The sequence below is a fragment of the Rhizophagus irregularis genome, chromosome 6 (genome assembly GCF_026210795.1).
Source record: "Rhizophagus irregularis chromosome 6, complete sequence".
NCBI classification, from domain to species: domain Eukaryota; kingdom Fungi; phylum Glomeromycota; class Glomeromycetes; order Glomerales; family Glomeraceae; genus Rhizophagus; species Rhizophagus irregularis.
In genome coordinates, this window is record NC_089434.1 from 1,852,668 (window position 1) to 1,872,487 (window position 19,820).

Consider the following 19,820-nt stretch of genomic DNA (forward strand, 5'->3'; position numbering starts at 1 on the left):
TGATGAATATAGAAATGAATTCAGCATCTACCATATTAAAGGAGATGAAGATATGAACGAAGACACAGATGAAGACATAGATGAAGTAGAGCAGAATGAATTCAATGAATACTATTAGAATCTTGCACCGACCACCGAGAGTCAGCTGGATAGACTAAAAAATGAGTTGGCTATAACTCTATGTGACGAATGTCTTATGCCAACAAGCCAAGTTGGGAATGTGATTGCTGGATTTTACAAATAGAGGTTTCTAGTTCCCAGTGAAACCATTTTTTACCTCTCACAATCTGGAATAGGTACATCACAAATAAAATCCCCAAAATCATTCGGATTAGAAAATAACTTCTGTAAGAACTTATAAATCATATCAGCAGCCAATTCAGTCTTAGTGCCAAATATATTAACCTTACCAGATTTAGGCCAGATATGTACCCGAATCTTTGATGTGAAGACTATAACAATTTTAGAATGAATATCACCCGCATCATTCTTAATATACTTTATCGGAAAGGGGAGAATCTCACGAATACCATCTACAGATTCTAAAGCATATGCTAAGGTAGAAAGATGAATAAACTTATTACTCCCGATATTAATCACAAATTTGTAATTACACAGGAGAGCCTTATTTCCACCCACAAGTTCTACAGAAGAAAACTCAGGTAGGGAACATTCAGAAAGGTAACGTAAGAAGATAGCAACAGGATCAAAAGATCCGAAAACTTGTATACTACCAGATCTAGGAAAATAACGAATGGTATGTACAGAATCAGCTAAAATGATAACAAACTCAATGCAAGCATTAAAAGTGCTACCATCCCCAGTACGTCACCGTCTATTTAATGGATTGTCAGGTGTACTTCTTCTGCATCGTCTCTCACCTTTTGGTTTAGATAAGTACTGTTCATAACCCTCAAAAGCTTTATGAATAAAGTTGCTATTAATGGCAATAACATCCTTAAGTAGGTTCAAGCTTATGTCCAAGCACGGTGTAATCAGCCCCCTTCAACATTGATCTTAAATTCAGTAACAGTAAGAGATGGAGTAAGTTCACTAAAAGTAAGCATGTCTGGTTTTTTCTATTGATAGAAAAGAAATGTTCAAATTATTTTATCCTAAGAAAAAATCTAATTAAATAAAACTTCTTCATCAATATCTCATATGAGATACCATGACAAACAATAGCTTACCTTTCGAACTTTTAGAAAAGATATTCAAAACTTCATATGAAGGTACTTACTCCCGTTGGTATTATCTTTGCAATTATGCATTAGTGTGTCGAAAATGGGCTGTAGTAGCAAACTCTCTCCTATGGGGTGAAACAGACCTTTATAACCGCTATAATATTAAGGAGTTCCAAATGTACAAACATCTCACAAAACCAGGGACAGTATGTGGAAAATATATCAGAAAGCTTAATATGGATGAGGTAAAATTATGGCCCATTTGTATTGTAAAAATGCTACAAGCTTGTCCCAATATCCAGGAACTTAGCATAATAGATTATCAATACTATGGTGGAAAAGGTGACGTTAGAGATTTGCTAAGTGAAATTCTGCATATATTACCAAAACTTCGAATGATAGATATCAGATATAGTCGATATTTTAAAAATAAAAATGCCATTGAAAAACTCATAGAAACCCGTAAAGACCTAGAAATCAGAGTAACATGGCAAATGTAATATTTGTAAAGGCTAATCACTGCCAAAAAATTTGGGCACTGCCCTGTTCACCGCCCGTCACTGCCAAAAAAAATTTGGGCACTACCCCTGTTACTGCCCGTCACTGCCGAAAAAATTTGGGCACTACCCCTGTTACTGCCCGTCACTGCTGAAAAATTTGGGCACGCCCGTCACGCCCGCCACCGCCCATCATCGCTGCAGAAGTTTGGGAAACACATGGATTTTTCCTAGCAAGATGACGCTTTAACTTAGAGGGAAAGTCAAAACTTGCTCCACATAGATGACAGGTTAATCTTCCTCGAGAGTGTGAATTTTTTTTAAGTCGATAGTATCCATCTGCAAGGAAGTCACGTTAGTTTTCCGTTTATGTAGAGAAATTGGAATGGTAATTTTTTTACGTGATGATAGAGGGATGGTCAGTTGCCGATTTTGGAAATCTAGAATGACATTATCACGATCAATCCAAGGTACACCCAGTAATAAAAAGTCCTTATCACTCTTAACAACCATGAAGTCATCTTCGATTTTTTTAGAGTTCTTCCCATCATACACAAGAATACCAAGACCATATACTGTCCCAATAGTATCAGATTTTGTCGCAACACCACTAAGGTCAGGAGCATTACTTCTATCAACGTCAAGATTTAGGCGCTTTTACAATATTGTTAGATATCAGAGAACTATCAGAACCAGTATCGAAAATTGTCGTAGGAATAACCAAAGATTTTTCACTCTCAGGCGACTTCTTACTTTGGTCTTAATATGACTACATCACTAGCAGACTTGCGGTTAACAATTCCAATACCTGCTATAGAAGACCATAAGTCATTATTACATATAACATCATCATTTTTACGGATTAAATTTGCAGCCATACTATTAGTTACAACCGAAATCATAGGATGAAGGATAGATGATGAAAAAGGTCCTTAACATTATCCCAAACTTTTTCACGTGTTTTTATTGAGGGTTCTCCCTTTAAGCTGACTGAGTACTGGTTCTTTATAATTAATGAATTCAGCATTCAGAGCATTGTAAGCAGATATAACAGTCTCTTTTGGTACAGCATTAACGAAGGATTGAACCAGAAGCTTTAAGAGTTGTATAAAAACCTCAAAGATAATACGCTGCCTTTCAAGTTGTGATTTTTTCTTATCAGTAGGCTTTTTATCTATACGTTTCCTTTCTGTAGGCTTTTTTTTAATCATAGCAGGCATGTCCAGAGTCTGATGAATCGCTATCAGAGGATTCAGAGGAGTCAGAGGCGTCAGAAGAGTTAGAGGAATCAGAGGAGTCATGTGCATAATTTGTTTTCCTCTTTCCCTTCTTAGATTTTGGACAGGAACTCTTAGTATGACCAGATTTTCCACAACTTGAGCATTTCTTTGATTTCTTTGGTTTGCGTGTACCTGAACTTATACCAAATACCTGATTACCACGGTAAATATGGTCAGATGGTAAATTTTTATTAAGTTCTGTATCAATAAATATTTCAAGATCACTAAGGGTTACTTTACTTATATCGATATCTCTTGGAAGACCTAATTTATATGCTAAAGCAAGTAATCTCTGAAATGATGTATCATTTTGAGGACTTGAAAATGGACTAGAAGATGGTACTGGTACTGCAGATGATCTAGCCGTAGTCATAGGAATTTTAGAATTTATAAGATTCTCAATATCCGCTAAAGTTGGACCCTCGATATGTAACTATAGGAGTAGGTGGCATATCTGTCCTGTATTTCTCAACTTCTTCCAATTTATTCAGAATAGATGCAACTGAATTTTCTAAACCAATACGTCGCGCATCCAACTTATTTTCACTGGAAAGACCATTTAAGAACTGTTGCCGTACTAATTCATTCTGATTTACCTCTGGAAGAGTTGGATATGCAAGTCTAACCATTCTTCGTAATTTAGAATAGAATCGGCTTACAGTATCACTACCCTGAACAATAGCATTAAATGCAAGTTTAGACTTTTCAGATGTTATAGTAGGGAAGTAATGCTTAAAACGATATATTAATTGTCCAATACGTATTCCAGGAGCCACAATTGTACCTCCATTATTAGCATTAGGATTATTAACAGCTATATCAGTAGGACGACCCTCGACTACTGACCAATCTTCATCCCATACAGTATGATCAGGTATAAAATTAGCACCAGTAATAGTATTATCTGCAGCTGCTTGTCCATGTAATACACCAGCCCTTCCACGAAATTGATTCGCCGCTACAGCCTGTATAGCGCCATTATTCAAAGCATTAAAAGCAGCAAGATTGGCCACACCAGTATTATCCAGAAGATTTACACATTCCCAATTTTTTCCTTTGATATGTGTTTCATACCAATCTCTAGCATCATCTTCAAGTAAAGTCTCAAAGATCCCATGAATCCTAACACGAGTTCTAGCATTAGCAGCAGGATCAAGTCCAGCAGACTCACACCAATGCGGAGGCCAATAAATTCTGCTATAACTGCTCCATTACATTCATCCTTAAATTTTCCTGGGATTTTCATATTTATGTCAGTCTTATCACCTAATGCTTTTCGTACAGGATGATCTTTAGGATAATCACTGAAGTCAAATTGGTCTGCCATATCTATGAGGTCTGCATTAATATCCTCAGTTTGGATTTGTACAAGAAGTGAGTCTGTGTCTGTATAACATAACTGGATTTTTTCACCATATCGTACTTTAAGAGTATCATAGTAGAATTGATACATACAGAGCTTCGAGAGGTCAAGCACACTCATACCCACATATGTTGGACGGTTAAGCATTACCTCCACTTTTCGTCGGTGAATTGCAACAAGATTTTCTGAGAATATTTTACGACCCTTGAATGCAGGATCTGAGGTAAGCTTTTTATATTTCTTGGGATGGGTTTGGGGTTGTACTACTGAGACACGTACACGTTTCCTGAGATTTTCCATAGTTTTACCAAATACACTATTATTCATGAGTTTATAGAAGTCCTTCTCAAAATCATTTTTAGCCTTAGCACGTTCGGCGGTGTTAAATTCTATATATGGTTTCATCCATGGAGCCTGCTCGAATTTTATAGCTTCATAGACCTTCTTAATTACTAAGCCCTGGCTAACATAATACTGGAGATTTCTATAATGAACTACATATTCATCCTTATCAAATAGGTTAGGGATGAGCTTATCCGTGGGTGTATATCGTTGTCCTGAACGTGCTATTATTTCCTGCTGCTTTTTACTAAGCCATTCCTTCTTAACCTTCATTCGTTCTGGTGCAAGGGGGTAATCTGTGTGTTGTGAATGGAGGGCTTGAGGGTACTCCAGTTTGACTTTAAGGATATATCCCTCAGAAGAATCATCTGGTATTTCATTACTTTCTATTTGCCTTTGAATGTTAGATAACTCGTTTTCCTCCTTTATCCAGTGGAAGTTACCTGTAGGTAAGTATTGCAACATGGCCCATCCATATAGGTTATTTGCGTCTAAGTATAGAATAGATGACTTGGGCTTATCTGCGGTCCATTTACCTTCTCCCATACCTGGATTATTTGCACGAGCACATCGTTTACTTACCATAGAGATTCCACCACGTAATCCTTGTTCTACCATCATGTACATGTCCTGGTCAGTTATAAGATCCAATCTTTGCCCTGTCATTAAGAATAGTGCATCCCATGCGAAGCCTGGTGTTGAATAGTACCAAGAGAGGATCTAACCCATATTTTTTCAAGGCCATTTCTCGGAAATTCTGAAATATATCGGCTAGTAGGAGGACGTCAGTTTTGAGATAAATGTCATGATAATCTTGCATTGTTTTACATCCTGCTTTTTCCCATACATACTGTGCATATTCGTATTCTTTATCACTAATGTGGGTTTCATTAAGTTTGCTATAAAATGCTCCTTTAGGTGGTAAACTAGTTTTCTCGAACTTTTTCCAGTCATCCATGTATTCATACGGGTAGACACCTTTCTTAAGATAAATCTCGAGTAATTCAGGTGGTATTTGACTTCGTGTTATTTTAAAGTTTTCGGGATGTGCAAAGCATCTACCTGCATCAATTCGCCATAAGTGTTGTGGATTACTACATTCTTGTGCTCTACATTTTTCTGCGCCTAGGTTGGATGCTAATTTGTCGAGACTTGATTTCATGAATTGTAAGCTGTCTATAAATCGGAGGAACCTAACTTGAATGCCATATACTTTTCCATGTTATAAGGGATAGGATCAATATCATCCTCACATTCCATTGCACCAATTCCTTGCATAATTATATGTCCATCATATCCTGATAAATTGTGAAAGATTACTGGGATATGCATTTCACGAGGTTTTATGGATAAGTCAAGATTACATCTTCTATGTGCTGCACCTCGATACCTTCCTGTAATATGGCAGTGGTCTCTTACTTTATTTCCATCTAAGGGGTTACGACATATCCAGCAGTTTATTGCATTATCATAACTTGCTTGCTCTTGGGTTGTTAACGGCATCATTTCCATTGGGTTTCTGAATTCATTACGGATTGCTTCAGCCTCATTTAGCATTTCGATTACAAATTTTTGTGCTGCATTTTCTCCTGTAAATATCTTCTGTGATTCACTTACACCATCATATCTTACCTTAATATACGAGTATGAGCAGGGGATTTGCTCTTGTACTTTCTTGGTTTTCTTATCTTTGTCTTCATCTGTGGGTGGTATGTCCATTACTAGGGCTTCAAAGTCTGCAACAAAGTAATATGGGACTTGCATGCGGCGTTTCCAGTTCTTGAATTCATATATATCATTTCCTTTCTTTACTGATGGCATTCGGTCTGCTTGTGGGGTTTTCTTTAATCCTCGACATATTGCTACATGTTTGTCGTAGGTTTCTTTGTTGATGTGTAAAGTGGGAGATACACCATCGGCAGACTAATATTGCATGTTCATTTTTTGTACGTTTATTTACTAAACGGCTCATATTCTTAATCCAGCAATAGTGCTGCTTTTCCCCGTTACTGATAAGTACTAAATCTATTATTTTACGGCCCTCTGCATCATCCCTATCGGTAACATATATTGGACATAGGCGGTGGTCACGCCATTCACAGATGCAGAGGGCAATAGTTGAGTTCTGTCGCTCAAATCTTCTTAGAATTACCTCATCAGCATGTACTCGAAATTCGATACCTTCAAAGTTTAACTCATTTACATACTCCTTATACTTGGAAATTCTTTCTGCATTCTTTTCTACTGGATGTAATGCTGCTAGGATTGCCCACTGGAAGCATTTGTCATCATCATTAGCTGGATTTACTACTCCCTTTTTCGTGGCAAGATCTTTTGGGAGTGGTATATGTCCTGCTCCTGTGGGTGGTTGGAATTGCGAGATTTCTATAAATATTTTTTCTACACGATAGAATTCCCAACCTGATCCGTAATTTACATAGTCTTCTACTTTCTGCATGATTCTTGCTAATGCAAAGTTAAATGTACCATTAATATCTGTTGATGGTAGGATTGGCATATTGCGAGTTTTAAATGGTATGTTATATCTGTAGATATACTCTACTCCATCATCTTCACTAAAGTTACCATCTCCGAATAATCCCTCAAGGTAAGAATCTAAACGTCTTATTGTAGCAAATATTCCAATTCTTACTTTTATTGATCCCAATCGATTTCTTTCATCCCGAAGAATATTCTGGATTGTTTGACTGTGTGCTGTAAGAAATGAAGCATAGTCATGCTCTCCAGGTGTTCCTATAGCAATATCAGCTGTAAAGTTTGAGTCTGTTAACTCCTTTCCTATACGTACCTGATCACGACGTTCAAAGACTACCTCATAATGTGGGTCTGGGTCAATTTGCATCATGCGGGTTATCTCTTCATTGGTTACCGCCGCTTGTGCTTCACGGATTTGGCGGATCTCATCCTCATATTCCTGCAATTTTGCATTTGAGCGGGGATATAGGATGGATTTGACAGGTACCTGTTTGAGTTCAGCTAAAACTGATCGGACGACTTGTCTGTGTTGGGCACTTCTTGCTTGATGTGTTGACATCTTGTATACTTTTTAGATCCCTCTTTTATTCAATTACATTTTTTCTGAAAATAAAATTAATTATTCGCCTACCCTATAAGGATAAAAAAAGATGAAGACGGGTTAATATCGCCTTCTAAAATTTATCTGGATATAATCTATTCCTCGTCATCTGAGTCATCATCATCCGAGTCACCGAACGCATCCTCATCAGGAGTATCCCCATCCTTAAATAACTCAAAATTGCGCATCATTCGGATGTATTCTCCCTTATTAGTTTCTTCCGATATAAAACTACAATGGAGAATAGCTTGTTCTATGACTACCATTTCTTCGAATCTGGTATACTTTTCTTGACTAATTTTAGTTGATTCATCGGAAAGTTTATCAAAATTTATACCACCATCTGCACAATCTCGCCAGAAAGCCCTTTCAGCTTTCTTACATATATTGCCACTGTTCGTATGTCTATCGACGCATGCGCGCAGCAAAATCTTTCGGCTCTCCAGATTGGATTAACTTCTAGAAGATGCGGTCCAAAATTGTTACTTGGAATGTATTCCAGGATATGGCCTACAAGTTTGGGGATTGTTAATACTGCGTGCGGGGTTTGACAGCTTTTTAGGATTTCCCTATTGATAGCCATAAGATCGGAGACTGTGCAGCCGAAGATTGATGCCAACTTTTCCGCGGTATATGCCATGTTATGTGCTATTTATCTGTATAGTTACTTGGTACCTACCTTTTATTCAATTACATTTTTTCTCGGTATAAGGGTAATTGCTTGCCTTGCTATTCCGCTCTATTGACCCCATGGCTGGTTTCCTGGATGGGTTAATATTTCCTTATCTTTTTTGGCTCCGTTGGCTTTGAAATCCTATTTCTTGTTCGGTTAATTTTTTCAGATTGTATGGTGGTAATAGAGTTGTATGGTGGTAATAAAACTATATGATGGTAAGCTAGATTATATGAAAAGTGGTAGGTGGATTATATGGTGGTAATTAAAATTATATGATGGTGGTAACTAGATTATATAAAGTGGTAGTTAAATTATAGTAAAAGTGGTAGGTGGATTATATGATGGTAATTAAGTTATATGATGGTGGTAATTAGATTATATAAAGTGGTAGTATTTTAGATTATATGGTGGGGGTGAGCCAGAACCGGCATTTTCATACTACTTTTTATCCATGCATTGACTAGTACCCTTTATTTCAGTTGTAATCATAAAAAAGAAATAAAATCATTTAATATGGATTGCAATCTGTAGTGCCTAGTACACATGTTGAAATGTACTATACCATTAATTTTTATTTAAAATAAATTAATGTAATTAATGTATAATTAGTTTATATATTTTTTTTTTTATTTTTTAAATTTTAAAGTTTATTAATTATAACACTTAAAACCATACAATATAGGTGTTACATATCACGAAAATACAGACGACAGGTCAACTACCCCACAGTGCAATGAAGATGCATTAATAAATCTGATACAAATACACTTACGAACTAAAAAAAAATGAAATGCAGGAAAAAACAAAACAAAAAAAAAGAATCCTACATACAAAAATGAAAACAAAAAAACAAAATGAAAAAATAAGGAAACAGTCAGTAATGAAGCCATCCTATTACAACTTCTAAAACTAAGACTATATATCTGAACATTCTTTCAAACTTATCAAGACACTTCCAGCTTTTTAAGCATCAACCTTATTTCTGCTAATATAGTAAGCTTGTCAATACCGCCCAAGGTCTTATCTATGTTCTTGATTTTCTTGACCACCTTTTGCTTCTTATTTGACTGAATGTTTGTATAATTAGTTTATATATAGTATATATTATTACTAATATTTGCTATCTATTAGTAAATAAGTTAATATACTAACAATTAGTTTTTTTTTATTTAAAATTTTAAATTTGAATAATTCCCTAAACATATTTTATTTTCTTTAAATATTATTAATTATTAATTATTTTTTATAATAAAATTACAATAATAATTCTTTATTAATAATTAAACATTTCTTTAAACTTTTATAAATCCTGAAATCCAAAATTATGAAATTTTTATCAAATTTATTGATATTTATACATTTTAATATTTTATTAAAATCTAATAATTCCTTAATTTTTAAATTCTATCTTATTTTCTTTAATTTCTAAAAAATTTTACAATATTCTACATTTCTACAATATTCTAGATATTTATGCTTCTATAAATATATTATATACTAATTACATTTGACTAATAAACTATTAATAATTAAAATATAAACATAACTATTTTAAATAAATATAACTATAAATAAAATCTTTATATTATAAACTAAAATATAATAAATAATTTTTTATTAAAATTATGATTTACAACATTAGTTATACTTTTTAGATTAAAAGAAAGCCATATTTGATTAATTAAAAAAAGAAATTGCTAGCATTATATTATTCTAAATTACTTGAATTTATTACATCTATTTTTTTATATAATTATTCTTAATAATTTCATATTGAATTACTTTAACATTATCATTTTTCAATTACTAATATATTTTAAATTATTAATTTTTTAATAACTTAGTTGTATTCTAAAAAGAGTAAGGAATTTGCAAATTTACCTAAAATATCTTTTATATTATATATCTTTTACTAAATTATTTCATAAATTTATATAATTATATTTATTTATATAGCAAATAGCAATTTAGTCAAATATCTTGAATTTAAAACTTAAAAATCTTTAATTTATTGCATATTTACTGAATCTATTTTAAAATTAATATGAAATTAACTTTATAAAGTTGAGTTTTTACTTTTAATAATTTTTTGATTAATTTATTTTAATCTTTAATCTTTTAATAAAAAAAATTAATTTAGATATATAGTTATTCTATTTATTTATAAGATAATTATATCAAAGATTTAAGGTAAAAATAGGATTCTACCTACTTCTAAAATAGGCTATTCCTAAGCCTAAAATAAGGTTTATATGGTTTATATATAAAATTTATTAAAATTTTACTATAAAAAAATTTTTATATTACATTATTATAATTTTTTTTCTTTTTGACTAATTAACTAATAGAATTTAAACAAATTCTAAAATAAGGTTTCATATAAAAGTTGAAATTTTCTATGGTAATATTTATTAGTTATAAATGGGATCTTATAAAAATTATATATAAATTTCTTTGCATTTACTATAAAAGAAAATTTTATTTTATATTATTATGATTTTTTTTCTTTTTAATTAATTAACCAATAAAATTTAAAAAAAAGTAAGATAAAAATCATTAGTAAAGGACTAATTTTCTACAGTGAACTTTATTATAAATTAAGGATACTTGCTAAAACTATTTTTTCAAAATTTTAGTTTAGTCAAAATTCAATCTGAAACTATTTTTTATAATAAAATTAATTGCTTAAACTGTTTTTATGTTTTTTTAAAACTAATTATAATTTAGAAAAATTTAGATTTACCAATTTTTTTATTAAAAATAAAGTTTTTGGGTTTCAGATTTTTGAATTTTATTGTTAAATGAATTTTGAGCAGTAACACTATTATAAAGAGTGATATAAAAAGTTGTGGAGTTTGATGGAGATGATGAATGGAGTACGGTCTCCTATGTAACAGGTTACTCAAGTAATAAATAATACGATGGGCCAAACACATGATTCAGAATAGGTTGAGATACTATTTATTACCTAAGTACGCTTTACACCCTTTATGTTACATACCACCAAATGTCACTGTACTCTACTCAACATCCTTACCAAACTTCACAACTATTCGTCTCACTGTATTATAAATAAGCAAAATTCTCTAAAAAGGCCAGGTAAAATTAGTTAATGTATGCCAAATATGAAAAAGTTTACTACTATTATATTTACTTAAATTATATTTGATAAAAAGAAAAAAAAAATATTTATTTAGCAGAAATATAGTTTTTACTTTACTTTTTTATTATCATATATAAAATAATTAATAGAACACCTTTAATTTTATACATATTTATTTTTTAAAGAAATTTTTTTCAATTTATTTTTCACTTATTTATGCAAGTTTTATATATTTTAAAAATAACTTTTATCAAACTTTTAAAATTATTATAATTTATAAGAATGCATTTTATAAATTGATTATATATATTGATTCTTTTAGTAAAAAATAATTATAAAATCAAATCATCATGAAATATTAGATTATAACTAAAATTACTAGATTATATCATCCAATAATATATTAATCATTATAAGAAATGTTATTATTAAATATTAAATTTTTATAATTAATTAATTATATAAAAAATGTAAAGGTAAATAATAGTAGATATTAAGAATTAAATATATATAGCATTATTGTATGAAGATTTTATGAAATATTACTTTTGTTATCTAATATTTTATAATATTTCCATCTTTTAAAATTTCATATAATATAAAAAGTAAGTATGAAGTTCAATATATTATCTGTATTTATATATATCACATTTAAAATTCCTCTTAATTTATTTTTGCAATTATCCAAAATTTTATTAAGATTAACTCTATTTAAAGTTTATTGATTATATTCTTTATATTTTTATCAGCTTTTTCATTTTCAACATTTTTACAACTTCTGCATTTTCATCAGTTTTTCTTATTGATACCAGCAACCTTTTCTTATTCTTCCTGTTATTTTACAACTAAAAATGGCTAATTTTTTGAAATATTTTTATAGATTTAGATATAATGGCTTTCAAAACAATTGTGCAATTATTTTTTAAAATTTTTAAAATATATCAAGATATATTTGAGGTATTTTTGAAATTAAAATATTAAAATAATATCAAAGCAAGTTAATTATATTATAATAATAAAATGGGTATTGCTAAATATCACCAGTGGATCGTCATACATATTAATTCTGGCTGAAAATTATAATTTTGGCCAGAGTTAAAAAATACATCATAAATTTTTTTTCAAAAATTTCAATTTAAATAATAAATGTGTAAAACAAACCTGAGTAGATACTAATCACACTAAAATTTGAAAATTTGACTAAAAAAAATCTTTTTTAAAACAAAAAATTGTATTTTGCTTATAAAATCAAACTTTCCTATTTTTCTCAAAAACTATCTAAACAACAGCCTTTATAATCTAAGGCAAACTTGTTCTACCTATAAATTTACATATAGTAATGATATTTATATTATAATTAGAATAATATCTCAGTCAAAAAATTTTGAAAATTCAAAAAATATTTTACATGTAGTAACGATCACCACTGGTGATATTTAGCAATACCCTAATAAAATAATAACAAAAATATTAAAAAATTATTGTGATATTATTTTGAGTTATTTTTATAGACTTAAATATAATATAATTACAAAATAATAACAAAAATATAATAAAAACATTTTGATGTATTAAATGTATTTTTGTAATATTTTAAAATTATTACAAAATCATTTCAAAAAATTGGCCATTTTTAGTAAAGTAAGACTATGATTTTTTACTTGTTTTAATTATTTTTTAGCAAATTCCAATACTAAAAAATCTTTTCCATTCATTTTAAGGAAAAAATCACAGTTATTTTTCTTTTTATATCTTTTTTAAAATTACTTTATTTTAAAAGTATTAAATTTTTTCTTCTACAAAACTTAATAAATTTAGCCATATTATATTTTTTAACATCTTTAATAGAAAGGTTAACTATTTTTTAGCAGATTTTTTTTATAAATAAGCAAACCCATTCTTAAAGGTAATATATAAATGTATTTATATTTCAATTTTTTTTTGTTTCTTTTTTCTTTTTTATAATAATACCAAATAATCTATTAACCATTGTAAATAATAATATAGGAAAAATTATACTAGAGTTGAGTGCCAAAACTCTTTGCTAAAATTTCAAAATAAATTTTAGATTTCAGCAATAGTTTGAGATTTTGATATTAATTAGCTAGAAATCTACCTCAAATTATTGCTAAAATTTCAAACTGTTATCAAAATTCTGGACCATTGCTGAAATTTCAGACTATTGTTAAAACTTAAAATTGGATGATAAAATCTCAAACCTATCAACTATATTTCTTGCCAAAATAATTTCAAACTGTTGCTAAAAATCCAAAACTGATGCTAAAATTCCATATTATTACCAAAATTCAACTCTAAAATTTGATTTAAAATTTTGGCAGAAAGTTTTGACATTTGTTATAGCCAAAACATTTCAGTACCCAACTTTAAATTATACCCCTTTTGGCATGATGTTATATATACAAGCTGTAGATCTTGGAATTGCAAAGTTTTCATGCACCTACAACATATAATTTTAATTGCTATTAGCCTATTACCCATTAAGAATTGTCAAGCCCTTTCCTTTTATAGCCTATTCAGGTTGTCTTCTTTAATTTTTTCTATTGAAAAGAATTTTCAGATTTCTTTAACACAAAAATAACAATTTTGGGAAGAAGTATTAATACCCTGAACTGGCTGTATCACAAAAATTACATTTTTGATCCTTCTTATATTACTTTCTTAACTGGTCAAAATATGATTATGTATAATAAAAATGTTCCTTTTTTAACCTGAAATGTGATATGTGATAAAGAAAGAAATATTTAACAAAGACAGCATATTTTTTTATTTCTACAATATTGATAAAATTAAAATAATTTTATTTTAATTACAAAAGATAGCCAATAAGTAGATTACATTTAAGAGTAGTGGTAATAAATACTAAACTACAACTGCATAAAACTAAATATTAAATAAAAAAAATAAATTATTTTGTCATTAATCATTAATGATAAAAAAATAAGTAATATATTGTTTTTTTCAATGTGTCTATAATAGAAAAATAACAACGCATCAATGTTTTTTGTAGGTCAAGAAAAGAAATTTTTGTCATACATAATCATGCATGGTAATACGAGGAGGGTCAAGAACGTAATTTTTGCTTATTCGCTAGAATAGCAGTATAGCACCGGTTTTATATGATCACGCGAAGTTTATTTATACAGTTTACAGTAGGATCGGCATCGTGCATGAATAGAGTCAAAACCTTACGTCATACGCGTGCGATCAACAAGTCCTCTTATAACTGATAATCTTTGTTGACTTTGCTCTAAACTGATTTTTGATAACAAAACTGAAAACAAAACTATGGACGCAACTAATTTTAATAACGACAAACCTGAAGTGGTCGAAAAGTTTGAATATATGGAAGATGTTAGTCGGGTCATGTCGGTGACGTCAAGTACTCGATCGCCACAAACTAAAAATTATTTAGCTAATAAGTGTGGTGGAATACAAGTAATTATTATAAATTTAAAGTGGATTTTTATCATATTATCATTTCAACGCGTTTATAATAATAATATATCTCGTCTATTAGAAACGTGCATTCGTACCAACAGTGCCAAAACCTTTCAAATTTTATACTGAATCGTGGGCCAATAACTCTTGTAATAAAGAAAATTCCCCAAAATCACCATTTATTCCTTTAGCTCTCAGTGTGCAACAATTTTTAGACAATCCAACCAGATTCGATGCTAAGGTATCAGATGATAATACGTTTCAAAAATCAACATCGTGATTTTGAAGCTAACAATCGCAATTTTTTCCTTAAAAAAAAGTCTGATAAAGTACGTTCAAATACCTTAACTGAACCGAAATCTCCGTACTTGCGCACTAAATATAGGTCTAAACCCACTACGTAAGTTATACGTCACTAATAAATTGAAGTTCAAATAAATAAAATAAATACGAAAAATCATTCATAAGCCGGGTAATTAATTATTAATGTATTTGATTCTTGTTCAGTATATTACCTACAGAAGAGCGTAAAATAAGGGAAATGAGAGGTTATAGATTCAAGGCTAACCCATTAGATCGAAAGGTAATTGCTCGTCTGAGATTTTACGCATAAAACATCGTTACATCTCTTGCTTTAAAATTTAAATTCTCTTTTAAAGATCCTTGAAAATAGGAATTTCGGAATCCCAAAAGTACAAAAGCCAAAGTTGACTGAACCATATTCACCGGCCATAACGAAACCTAAGCCACCAAGACCGAAGAGTCCTTCACCACCACGTGTCATTAAAGCTAATCCCGTACCTGATTATAAAGAACCATATAGACCGGTGCTTGAACACCGGTTAATCGAATTACCAGTGTTTAATTTACCTGGTGAGGAAATTTCCAAGAGGAAATCACAAGAAATTGAAGAAAGGATTCGTCAAGAAAAAGAGAGAATGGAAAAGATGCGTGAATTTAAAGCGCAACCACTTCTTACTGGTTCCCCTGATGTATGTAACCATTATACGTACTAGAATAAAATAAATAAAGAATTATTCTAATTATTCTTCTCTTTTGTTTTAATGTCCAAGTGTCTGCCTACACGTCCTTATCATCCACCAACTCACCCGAAACCATTTGCATTGTTAACTAATGATCGTGGAGAAAAATATCAAAGAGAATTTTATGAGAAAGTGAGAAAAGAGCAGGAATATATTAAGGAAAGTCGATTCCATGCACAACCTCTCCCCAATTTTGAGCCCAAAATTCCTAGAAAACCTGAATGTCCTCCACCAACAGAACCAATTGGTTTTTTCTTTTTTACTGATACTCGTATGGAAGAACGTCATATTTATGACGAACACAGAAGATTCCGAGAGAAGGAAGCTGAGGAACAAAGAATAGCAAAGATCATGGAGGAAGAGGTAAGATATAAGAACTAATTCATATTATCGATCTTTTTTCAATATTTAACTTTTTATGCATTTATGTTAATTAAAGGTACGCAGTGCGGAGGAAATCCATCGGTTAAGAGCAGATTTAGTTCATCACGCTCAACCTATTCGATATTATACACCGATAAATATACAACCATCGGATAAAAAATCGACAAGACCAATTTCTCCCATGATCGGTGAAAAACGACGTAAATACATGCAAATGTTGGATAATTACGAAGGGCGTCCTTAATGTGCGTCCCGGGTATAGCTGAGATTATTATTCCATACCCTTTTTTCCTTAAATATGATTGGTTCAAAATGTGGCTCAACCAGCCACAAATTTTGTGTAACATTTATCTTTGAAAAAATATTTTTTTATTCTTTCACAAATATGTTCAGGTATTCTTCTTTACAAAAATACATCATCAAAAATGTATAATACTGTATGGCAGTTACATTTTGCCTTTATAAATTATTTATTTTTTTAAATTAAAATTATTAAAAATCTTATAAAAATTATCAAAAAAGTAAATTTGATTTTAATAAAGACAAATTTAAACTTTTAAAAATAGATTATCTTTCTAAAATATTAAATAATAAATTGGGGTTTTTTTTAAATTAATTCTATTAATTCTTAAAAATAAAAAGTTGATAAGCTAATTAGGCTGAGCCAATTTTTTGTTTATCGCAGTTTTCAGAATTCTGTATACGTTATAATTACTTGATGATTATGATTACAGGACAATAACTGGACAATTACTGGACAATTACTGAGTGATTATGATTATAGGACGATTATAGGACGATTACAGGACAATTACCGGGCAAAATTGTCCAGTTTTTGTCCAGTAATCGTCCTATAATCACAATCTCATAATCTTTTTTATTAGATGACCTGCAGGGGGTAGCACAATTTTGAAAAGCGCAATAATATAACATAGGGGGTCCCAATCTGGAGGACAAAAATTAATACATAAAATACAATACATGGCCAGAATTACCATTAATTTTGGCCAAATTTTTGACCAAAAGAGTGAGCAAAAATTTTGGATGATAATTCCAGCTAAGACTTAAAGATTTGTCTAATTTCAGCTTAAATTACATGTATTTTTTTTACATAAAAATCCAAAAACAGAGGGGGAAGGGGGTTATGTTAAACAAAAAATTGCCTTATTATAACAAGATTATTTTTAAATACTTTAATTTTTTTTTTTTTGGTAATTGCTATACATTTACTAAGAACAATTTTAAATACTTTAATAATAAATTATCTATTATTATTAAATTATAAAATTACCTTTTTTATATTAATTTTAAAAAATATATCTGATATTAATAAAAAAGCTTATGCTTTAGTAATAAACTAAATTACAGTAATACCTTTATAAGTGCATTCTCTATAAGTGTATACACTATACATGAAGCCGAAACCTCTATAAAGCTGGACAGGGTTTTGGACTTTCAGTAATTTAATTATAATAAATTATTAAAAATTATCCAGAAATCCATCTGAAACTCCAAAGACTTTATATTATAGTTTCAGCTGGATGTAAAGATTAATTTTTATCATTTATTAACTTAATTTTGATTTAAAGACGTGGCCAAAAATCACGTGAAAAGGTTTCAGCTACAAGTATAGTATACACTATATAAATTCTCTTTAAGTGCATGGTGGGTTTGGTTCCAAGTTCTAATTTATAAGGGCTTTTAATATTTATTTTCTATAAATGCACATTCTCTTTAAGTGCACATTCTATTATTTTTTACTATAATTCCAAGGAGGATGCACTTAAAGAAGTATTACTATTAGTATTTATTAGTATGATAACTGCATAATAATAATTAATTTGATTCTTTAAAGAATAAAATTATTAATAAATTTAAAAACTTTAAATTTAATTCTAAATTTGCTATTTTAGTAAGTAAATTAAAAATTTTATAAATTAAATTGTACAAATCAAAAGAAAAATTAATCTGATATTATATAAGAAATTACATAAAGTAATATAAATTTTGCAAATATAAAAAACTTAAAATTAATTTTATTTTTTATTTATTTTATAACTCTAAAATTATAAAATTATAAAATTTTTTTTTTTTTTTACAAGATAGTACAATTTGTAAGTTTATATGTAAAAATACAGAAATATTTGTTATATAACTAATTTTTTAAAAACTTTAAACTAGTTTTCTATTTATAAGATCACTTCTGTACTCTACTATCATCTTATGAAATTCATCTGTATTCTTCCATAATAACTATTGAATTATATAAGATCATCATATTATAAGGTTTTAGTATATGCTTTTACTACTTTTTAAATAAAAAAAAGAAATGTTATGTTATATTTATATATTTTTGTATTAGTATTATATACCTTTCATAATATCCTATTTTCTTCTCTAATAAAATTAAATAAAAAGATTACTATTTTATCTAAAAAATGTTTAAATAGTTAAAATAAAAAAACCAATAATATTAAATTGTTAATACTATACTAATAATATTATTTATAATAGAATTCATTTTAGGCTAACTAATATTAAATTAAATGTAATGTAAAATACATAGCTAATTCAAAATTTTTTACAGTAGATGTAATTATTTCTTATAGAGTTTTTCTTAAAATTAAAATTAAACATTATATAATTTACTTATTGAAAGATATTGATCTTTTACTAAAATACAATTAATATATTTCATAAGTTTTAGCTTTTATAAAAATTACAACTTTTTATGCATTACTTGTTAAATAACAGATTCATTGAGTTTATTAATTTTAAAACAACCTGAAAAAATATTAAATAATAAATTTAAAATTATAAATTAAATGTTAAAATTAAAGATTATAAATGAAATAACAGTAAAGCTTTAAAAAGGATCTGGTAAAAAAAAGTTAATTGATAAAAAAAAGTTCAAAAAAAAGGGATGATAATTATAGTGATAAAGATGGTAATTATTCTGGTAATAATAATAAGATAATAGTGAAATAATAATGAATAAAGAATATTGAAGATATAAATGATGGCAAAGAAACTTTTATTAGTTAATATTAATGCAAATAAGTTATATATCCAATTAGTTGAATCTGTCACAATTAGTATTTCTCCAATTACAAATAACTGTATTTGCAAAATATTTATTTCCAAAAAAAAAATTGGTGTATTGACAATGTTGCAAGTTAAACAAGTATTGGAAAGCAAGGTAAGCAAAAAAAAATTAATAATGATCGAATTTGTGTCTGTTGTTCCTGCAATACCTTCATAAGGATTAATATTATTCAGTTCTTATGCATCATCCATCGTAATCAAATCAGTTCTTGGAATAAAAACAGGTTCGGAGTAGCAAGCAATCTAATTCATTTCTTAGCGCATAATCTTTTTCACATTACAAGCAT

At 29.2% G+C, this 19,820-nt stretch overlaps 1 protein-coding gene across 1 annotated transcript; it reads left to right on the forward strand.

The window, feature by feature from the left end:
* The first annotated feature begins 14,818 nt into the window (after positions 1-14,818).
* On the forward strand, positions 14,819-17,078 carry OCT59_026151 (uncharacterized protein). The gene is made up of 7 exons (XM_025315733.2): positions 14,819-14,998; positions 15,081-15,242; positions 15,322-15,401; positions 15,509-15,584; positions 15,661-15,993; positions 16,075-16,407; positions 16,484-17,078. Exons 1-7 carry the CDS (start codon positions 14,849-14,851, stop codon positions 16,670-16,672), a joined length of 1,323 nt encoding a protein of 440 aa, XP_025182290.1. The 5' UTR covers positions 14,819-14,848; the 3' UTR covers positions 16,673-17,078.
* The last annotated feature ends 2,742 nt before the right edge of the window (positions 17,079-19,820 follow it).

Bases quoted from the DNA above. Each gene is read 5' to 3' on its own strand.
- OCT59_026151 (XM_025315733.2), top strand. From the start codon at position 14,849: ATGGACGCAACTAATTTTAATAACGACAAACCTGAAGTGGTCGAAAAG. The intron at 15,243-15,321 runs GTATCAGATGAT...CTTAAAAAAAAG, and splicing joins CAACCAGATTCGATGCTAAG to TCTGATAAAGTACGTTCAAA. The intron at 15,585-15,660 runs GTAATTGCTCGT...TCTCTTTTAAAG, and splicing joins CTAACCCATTAGATCGAAAG to ATCCTTGAAAATAGGAATTT.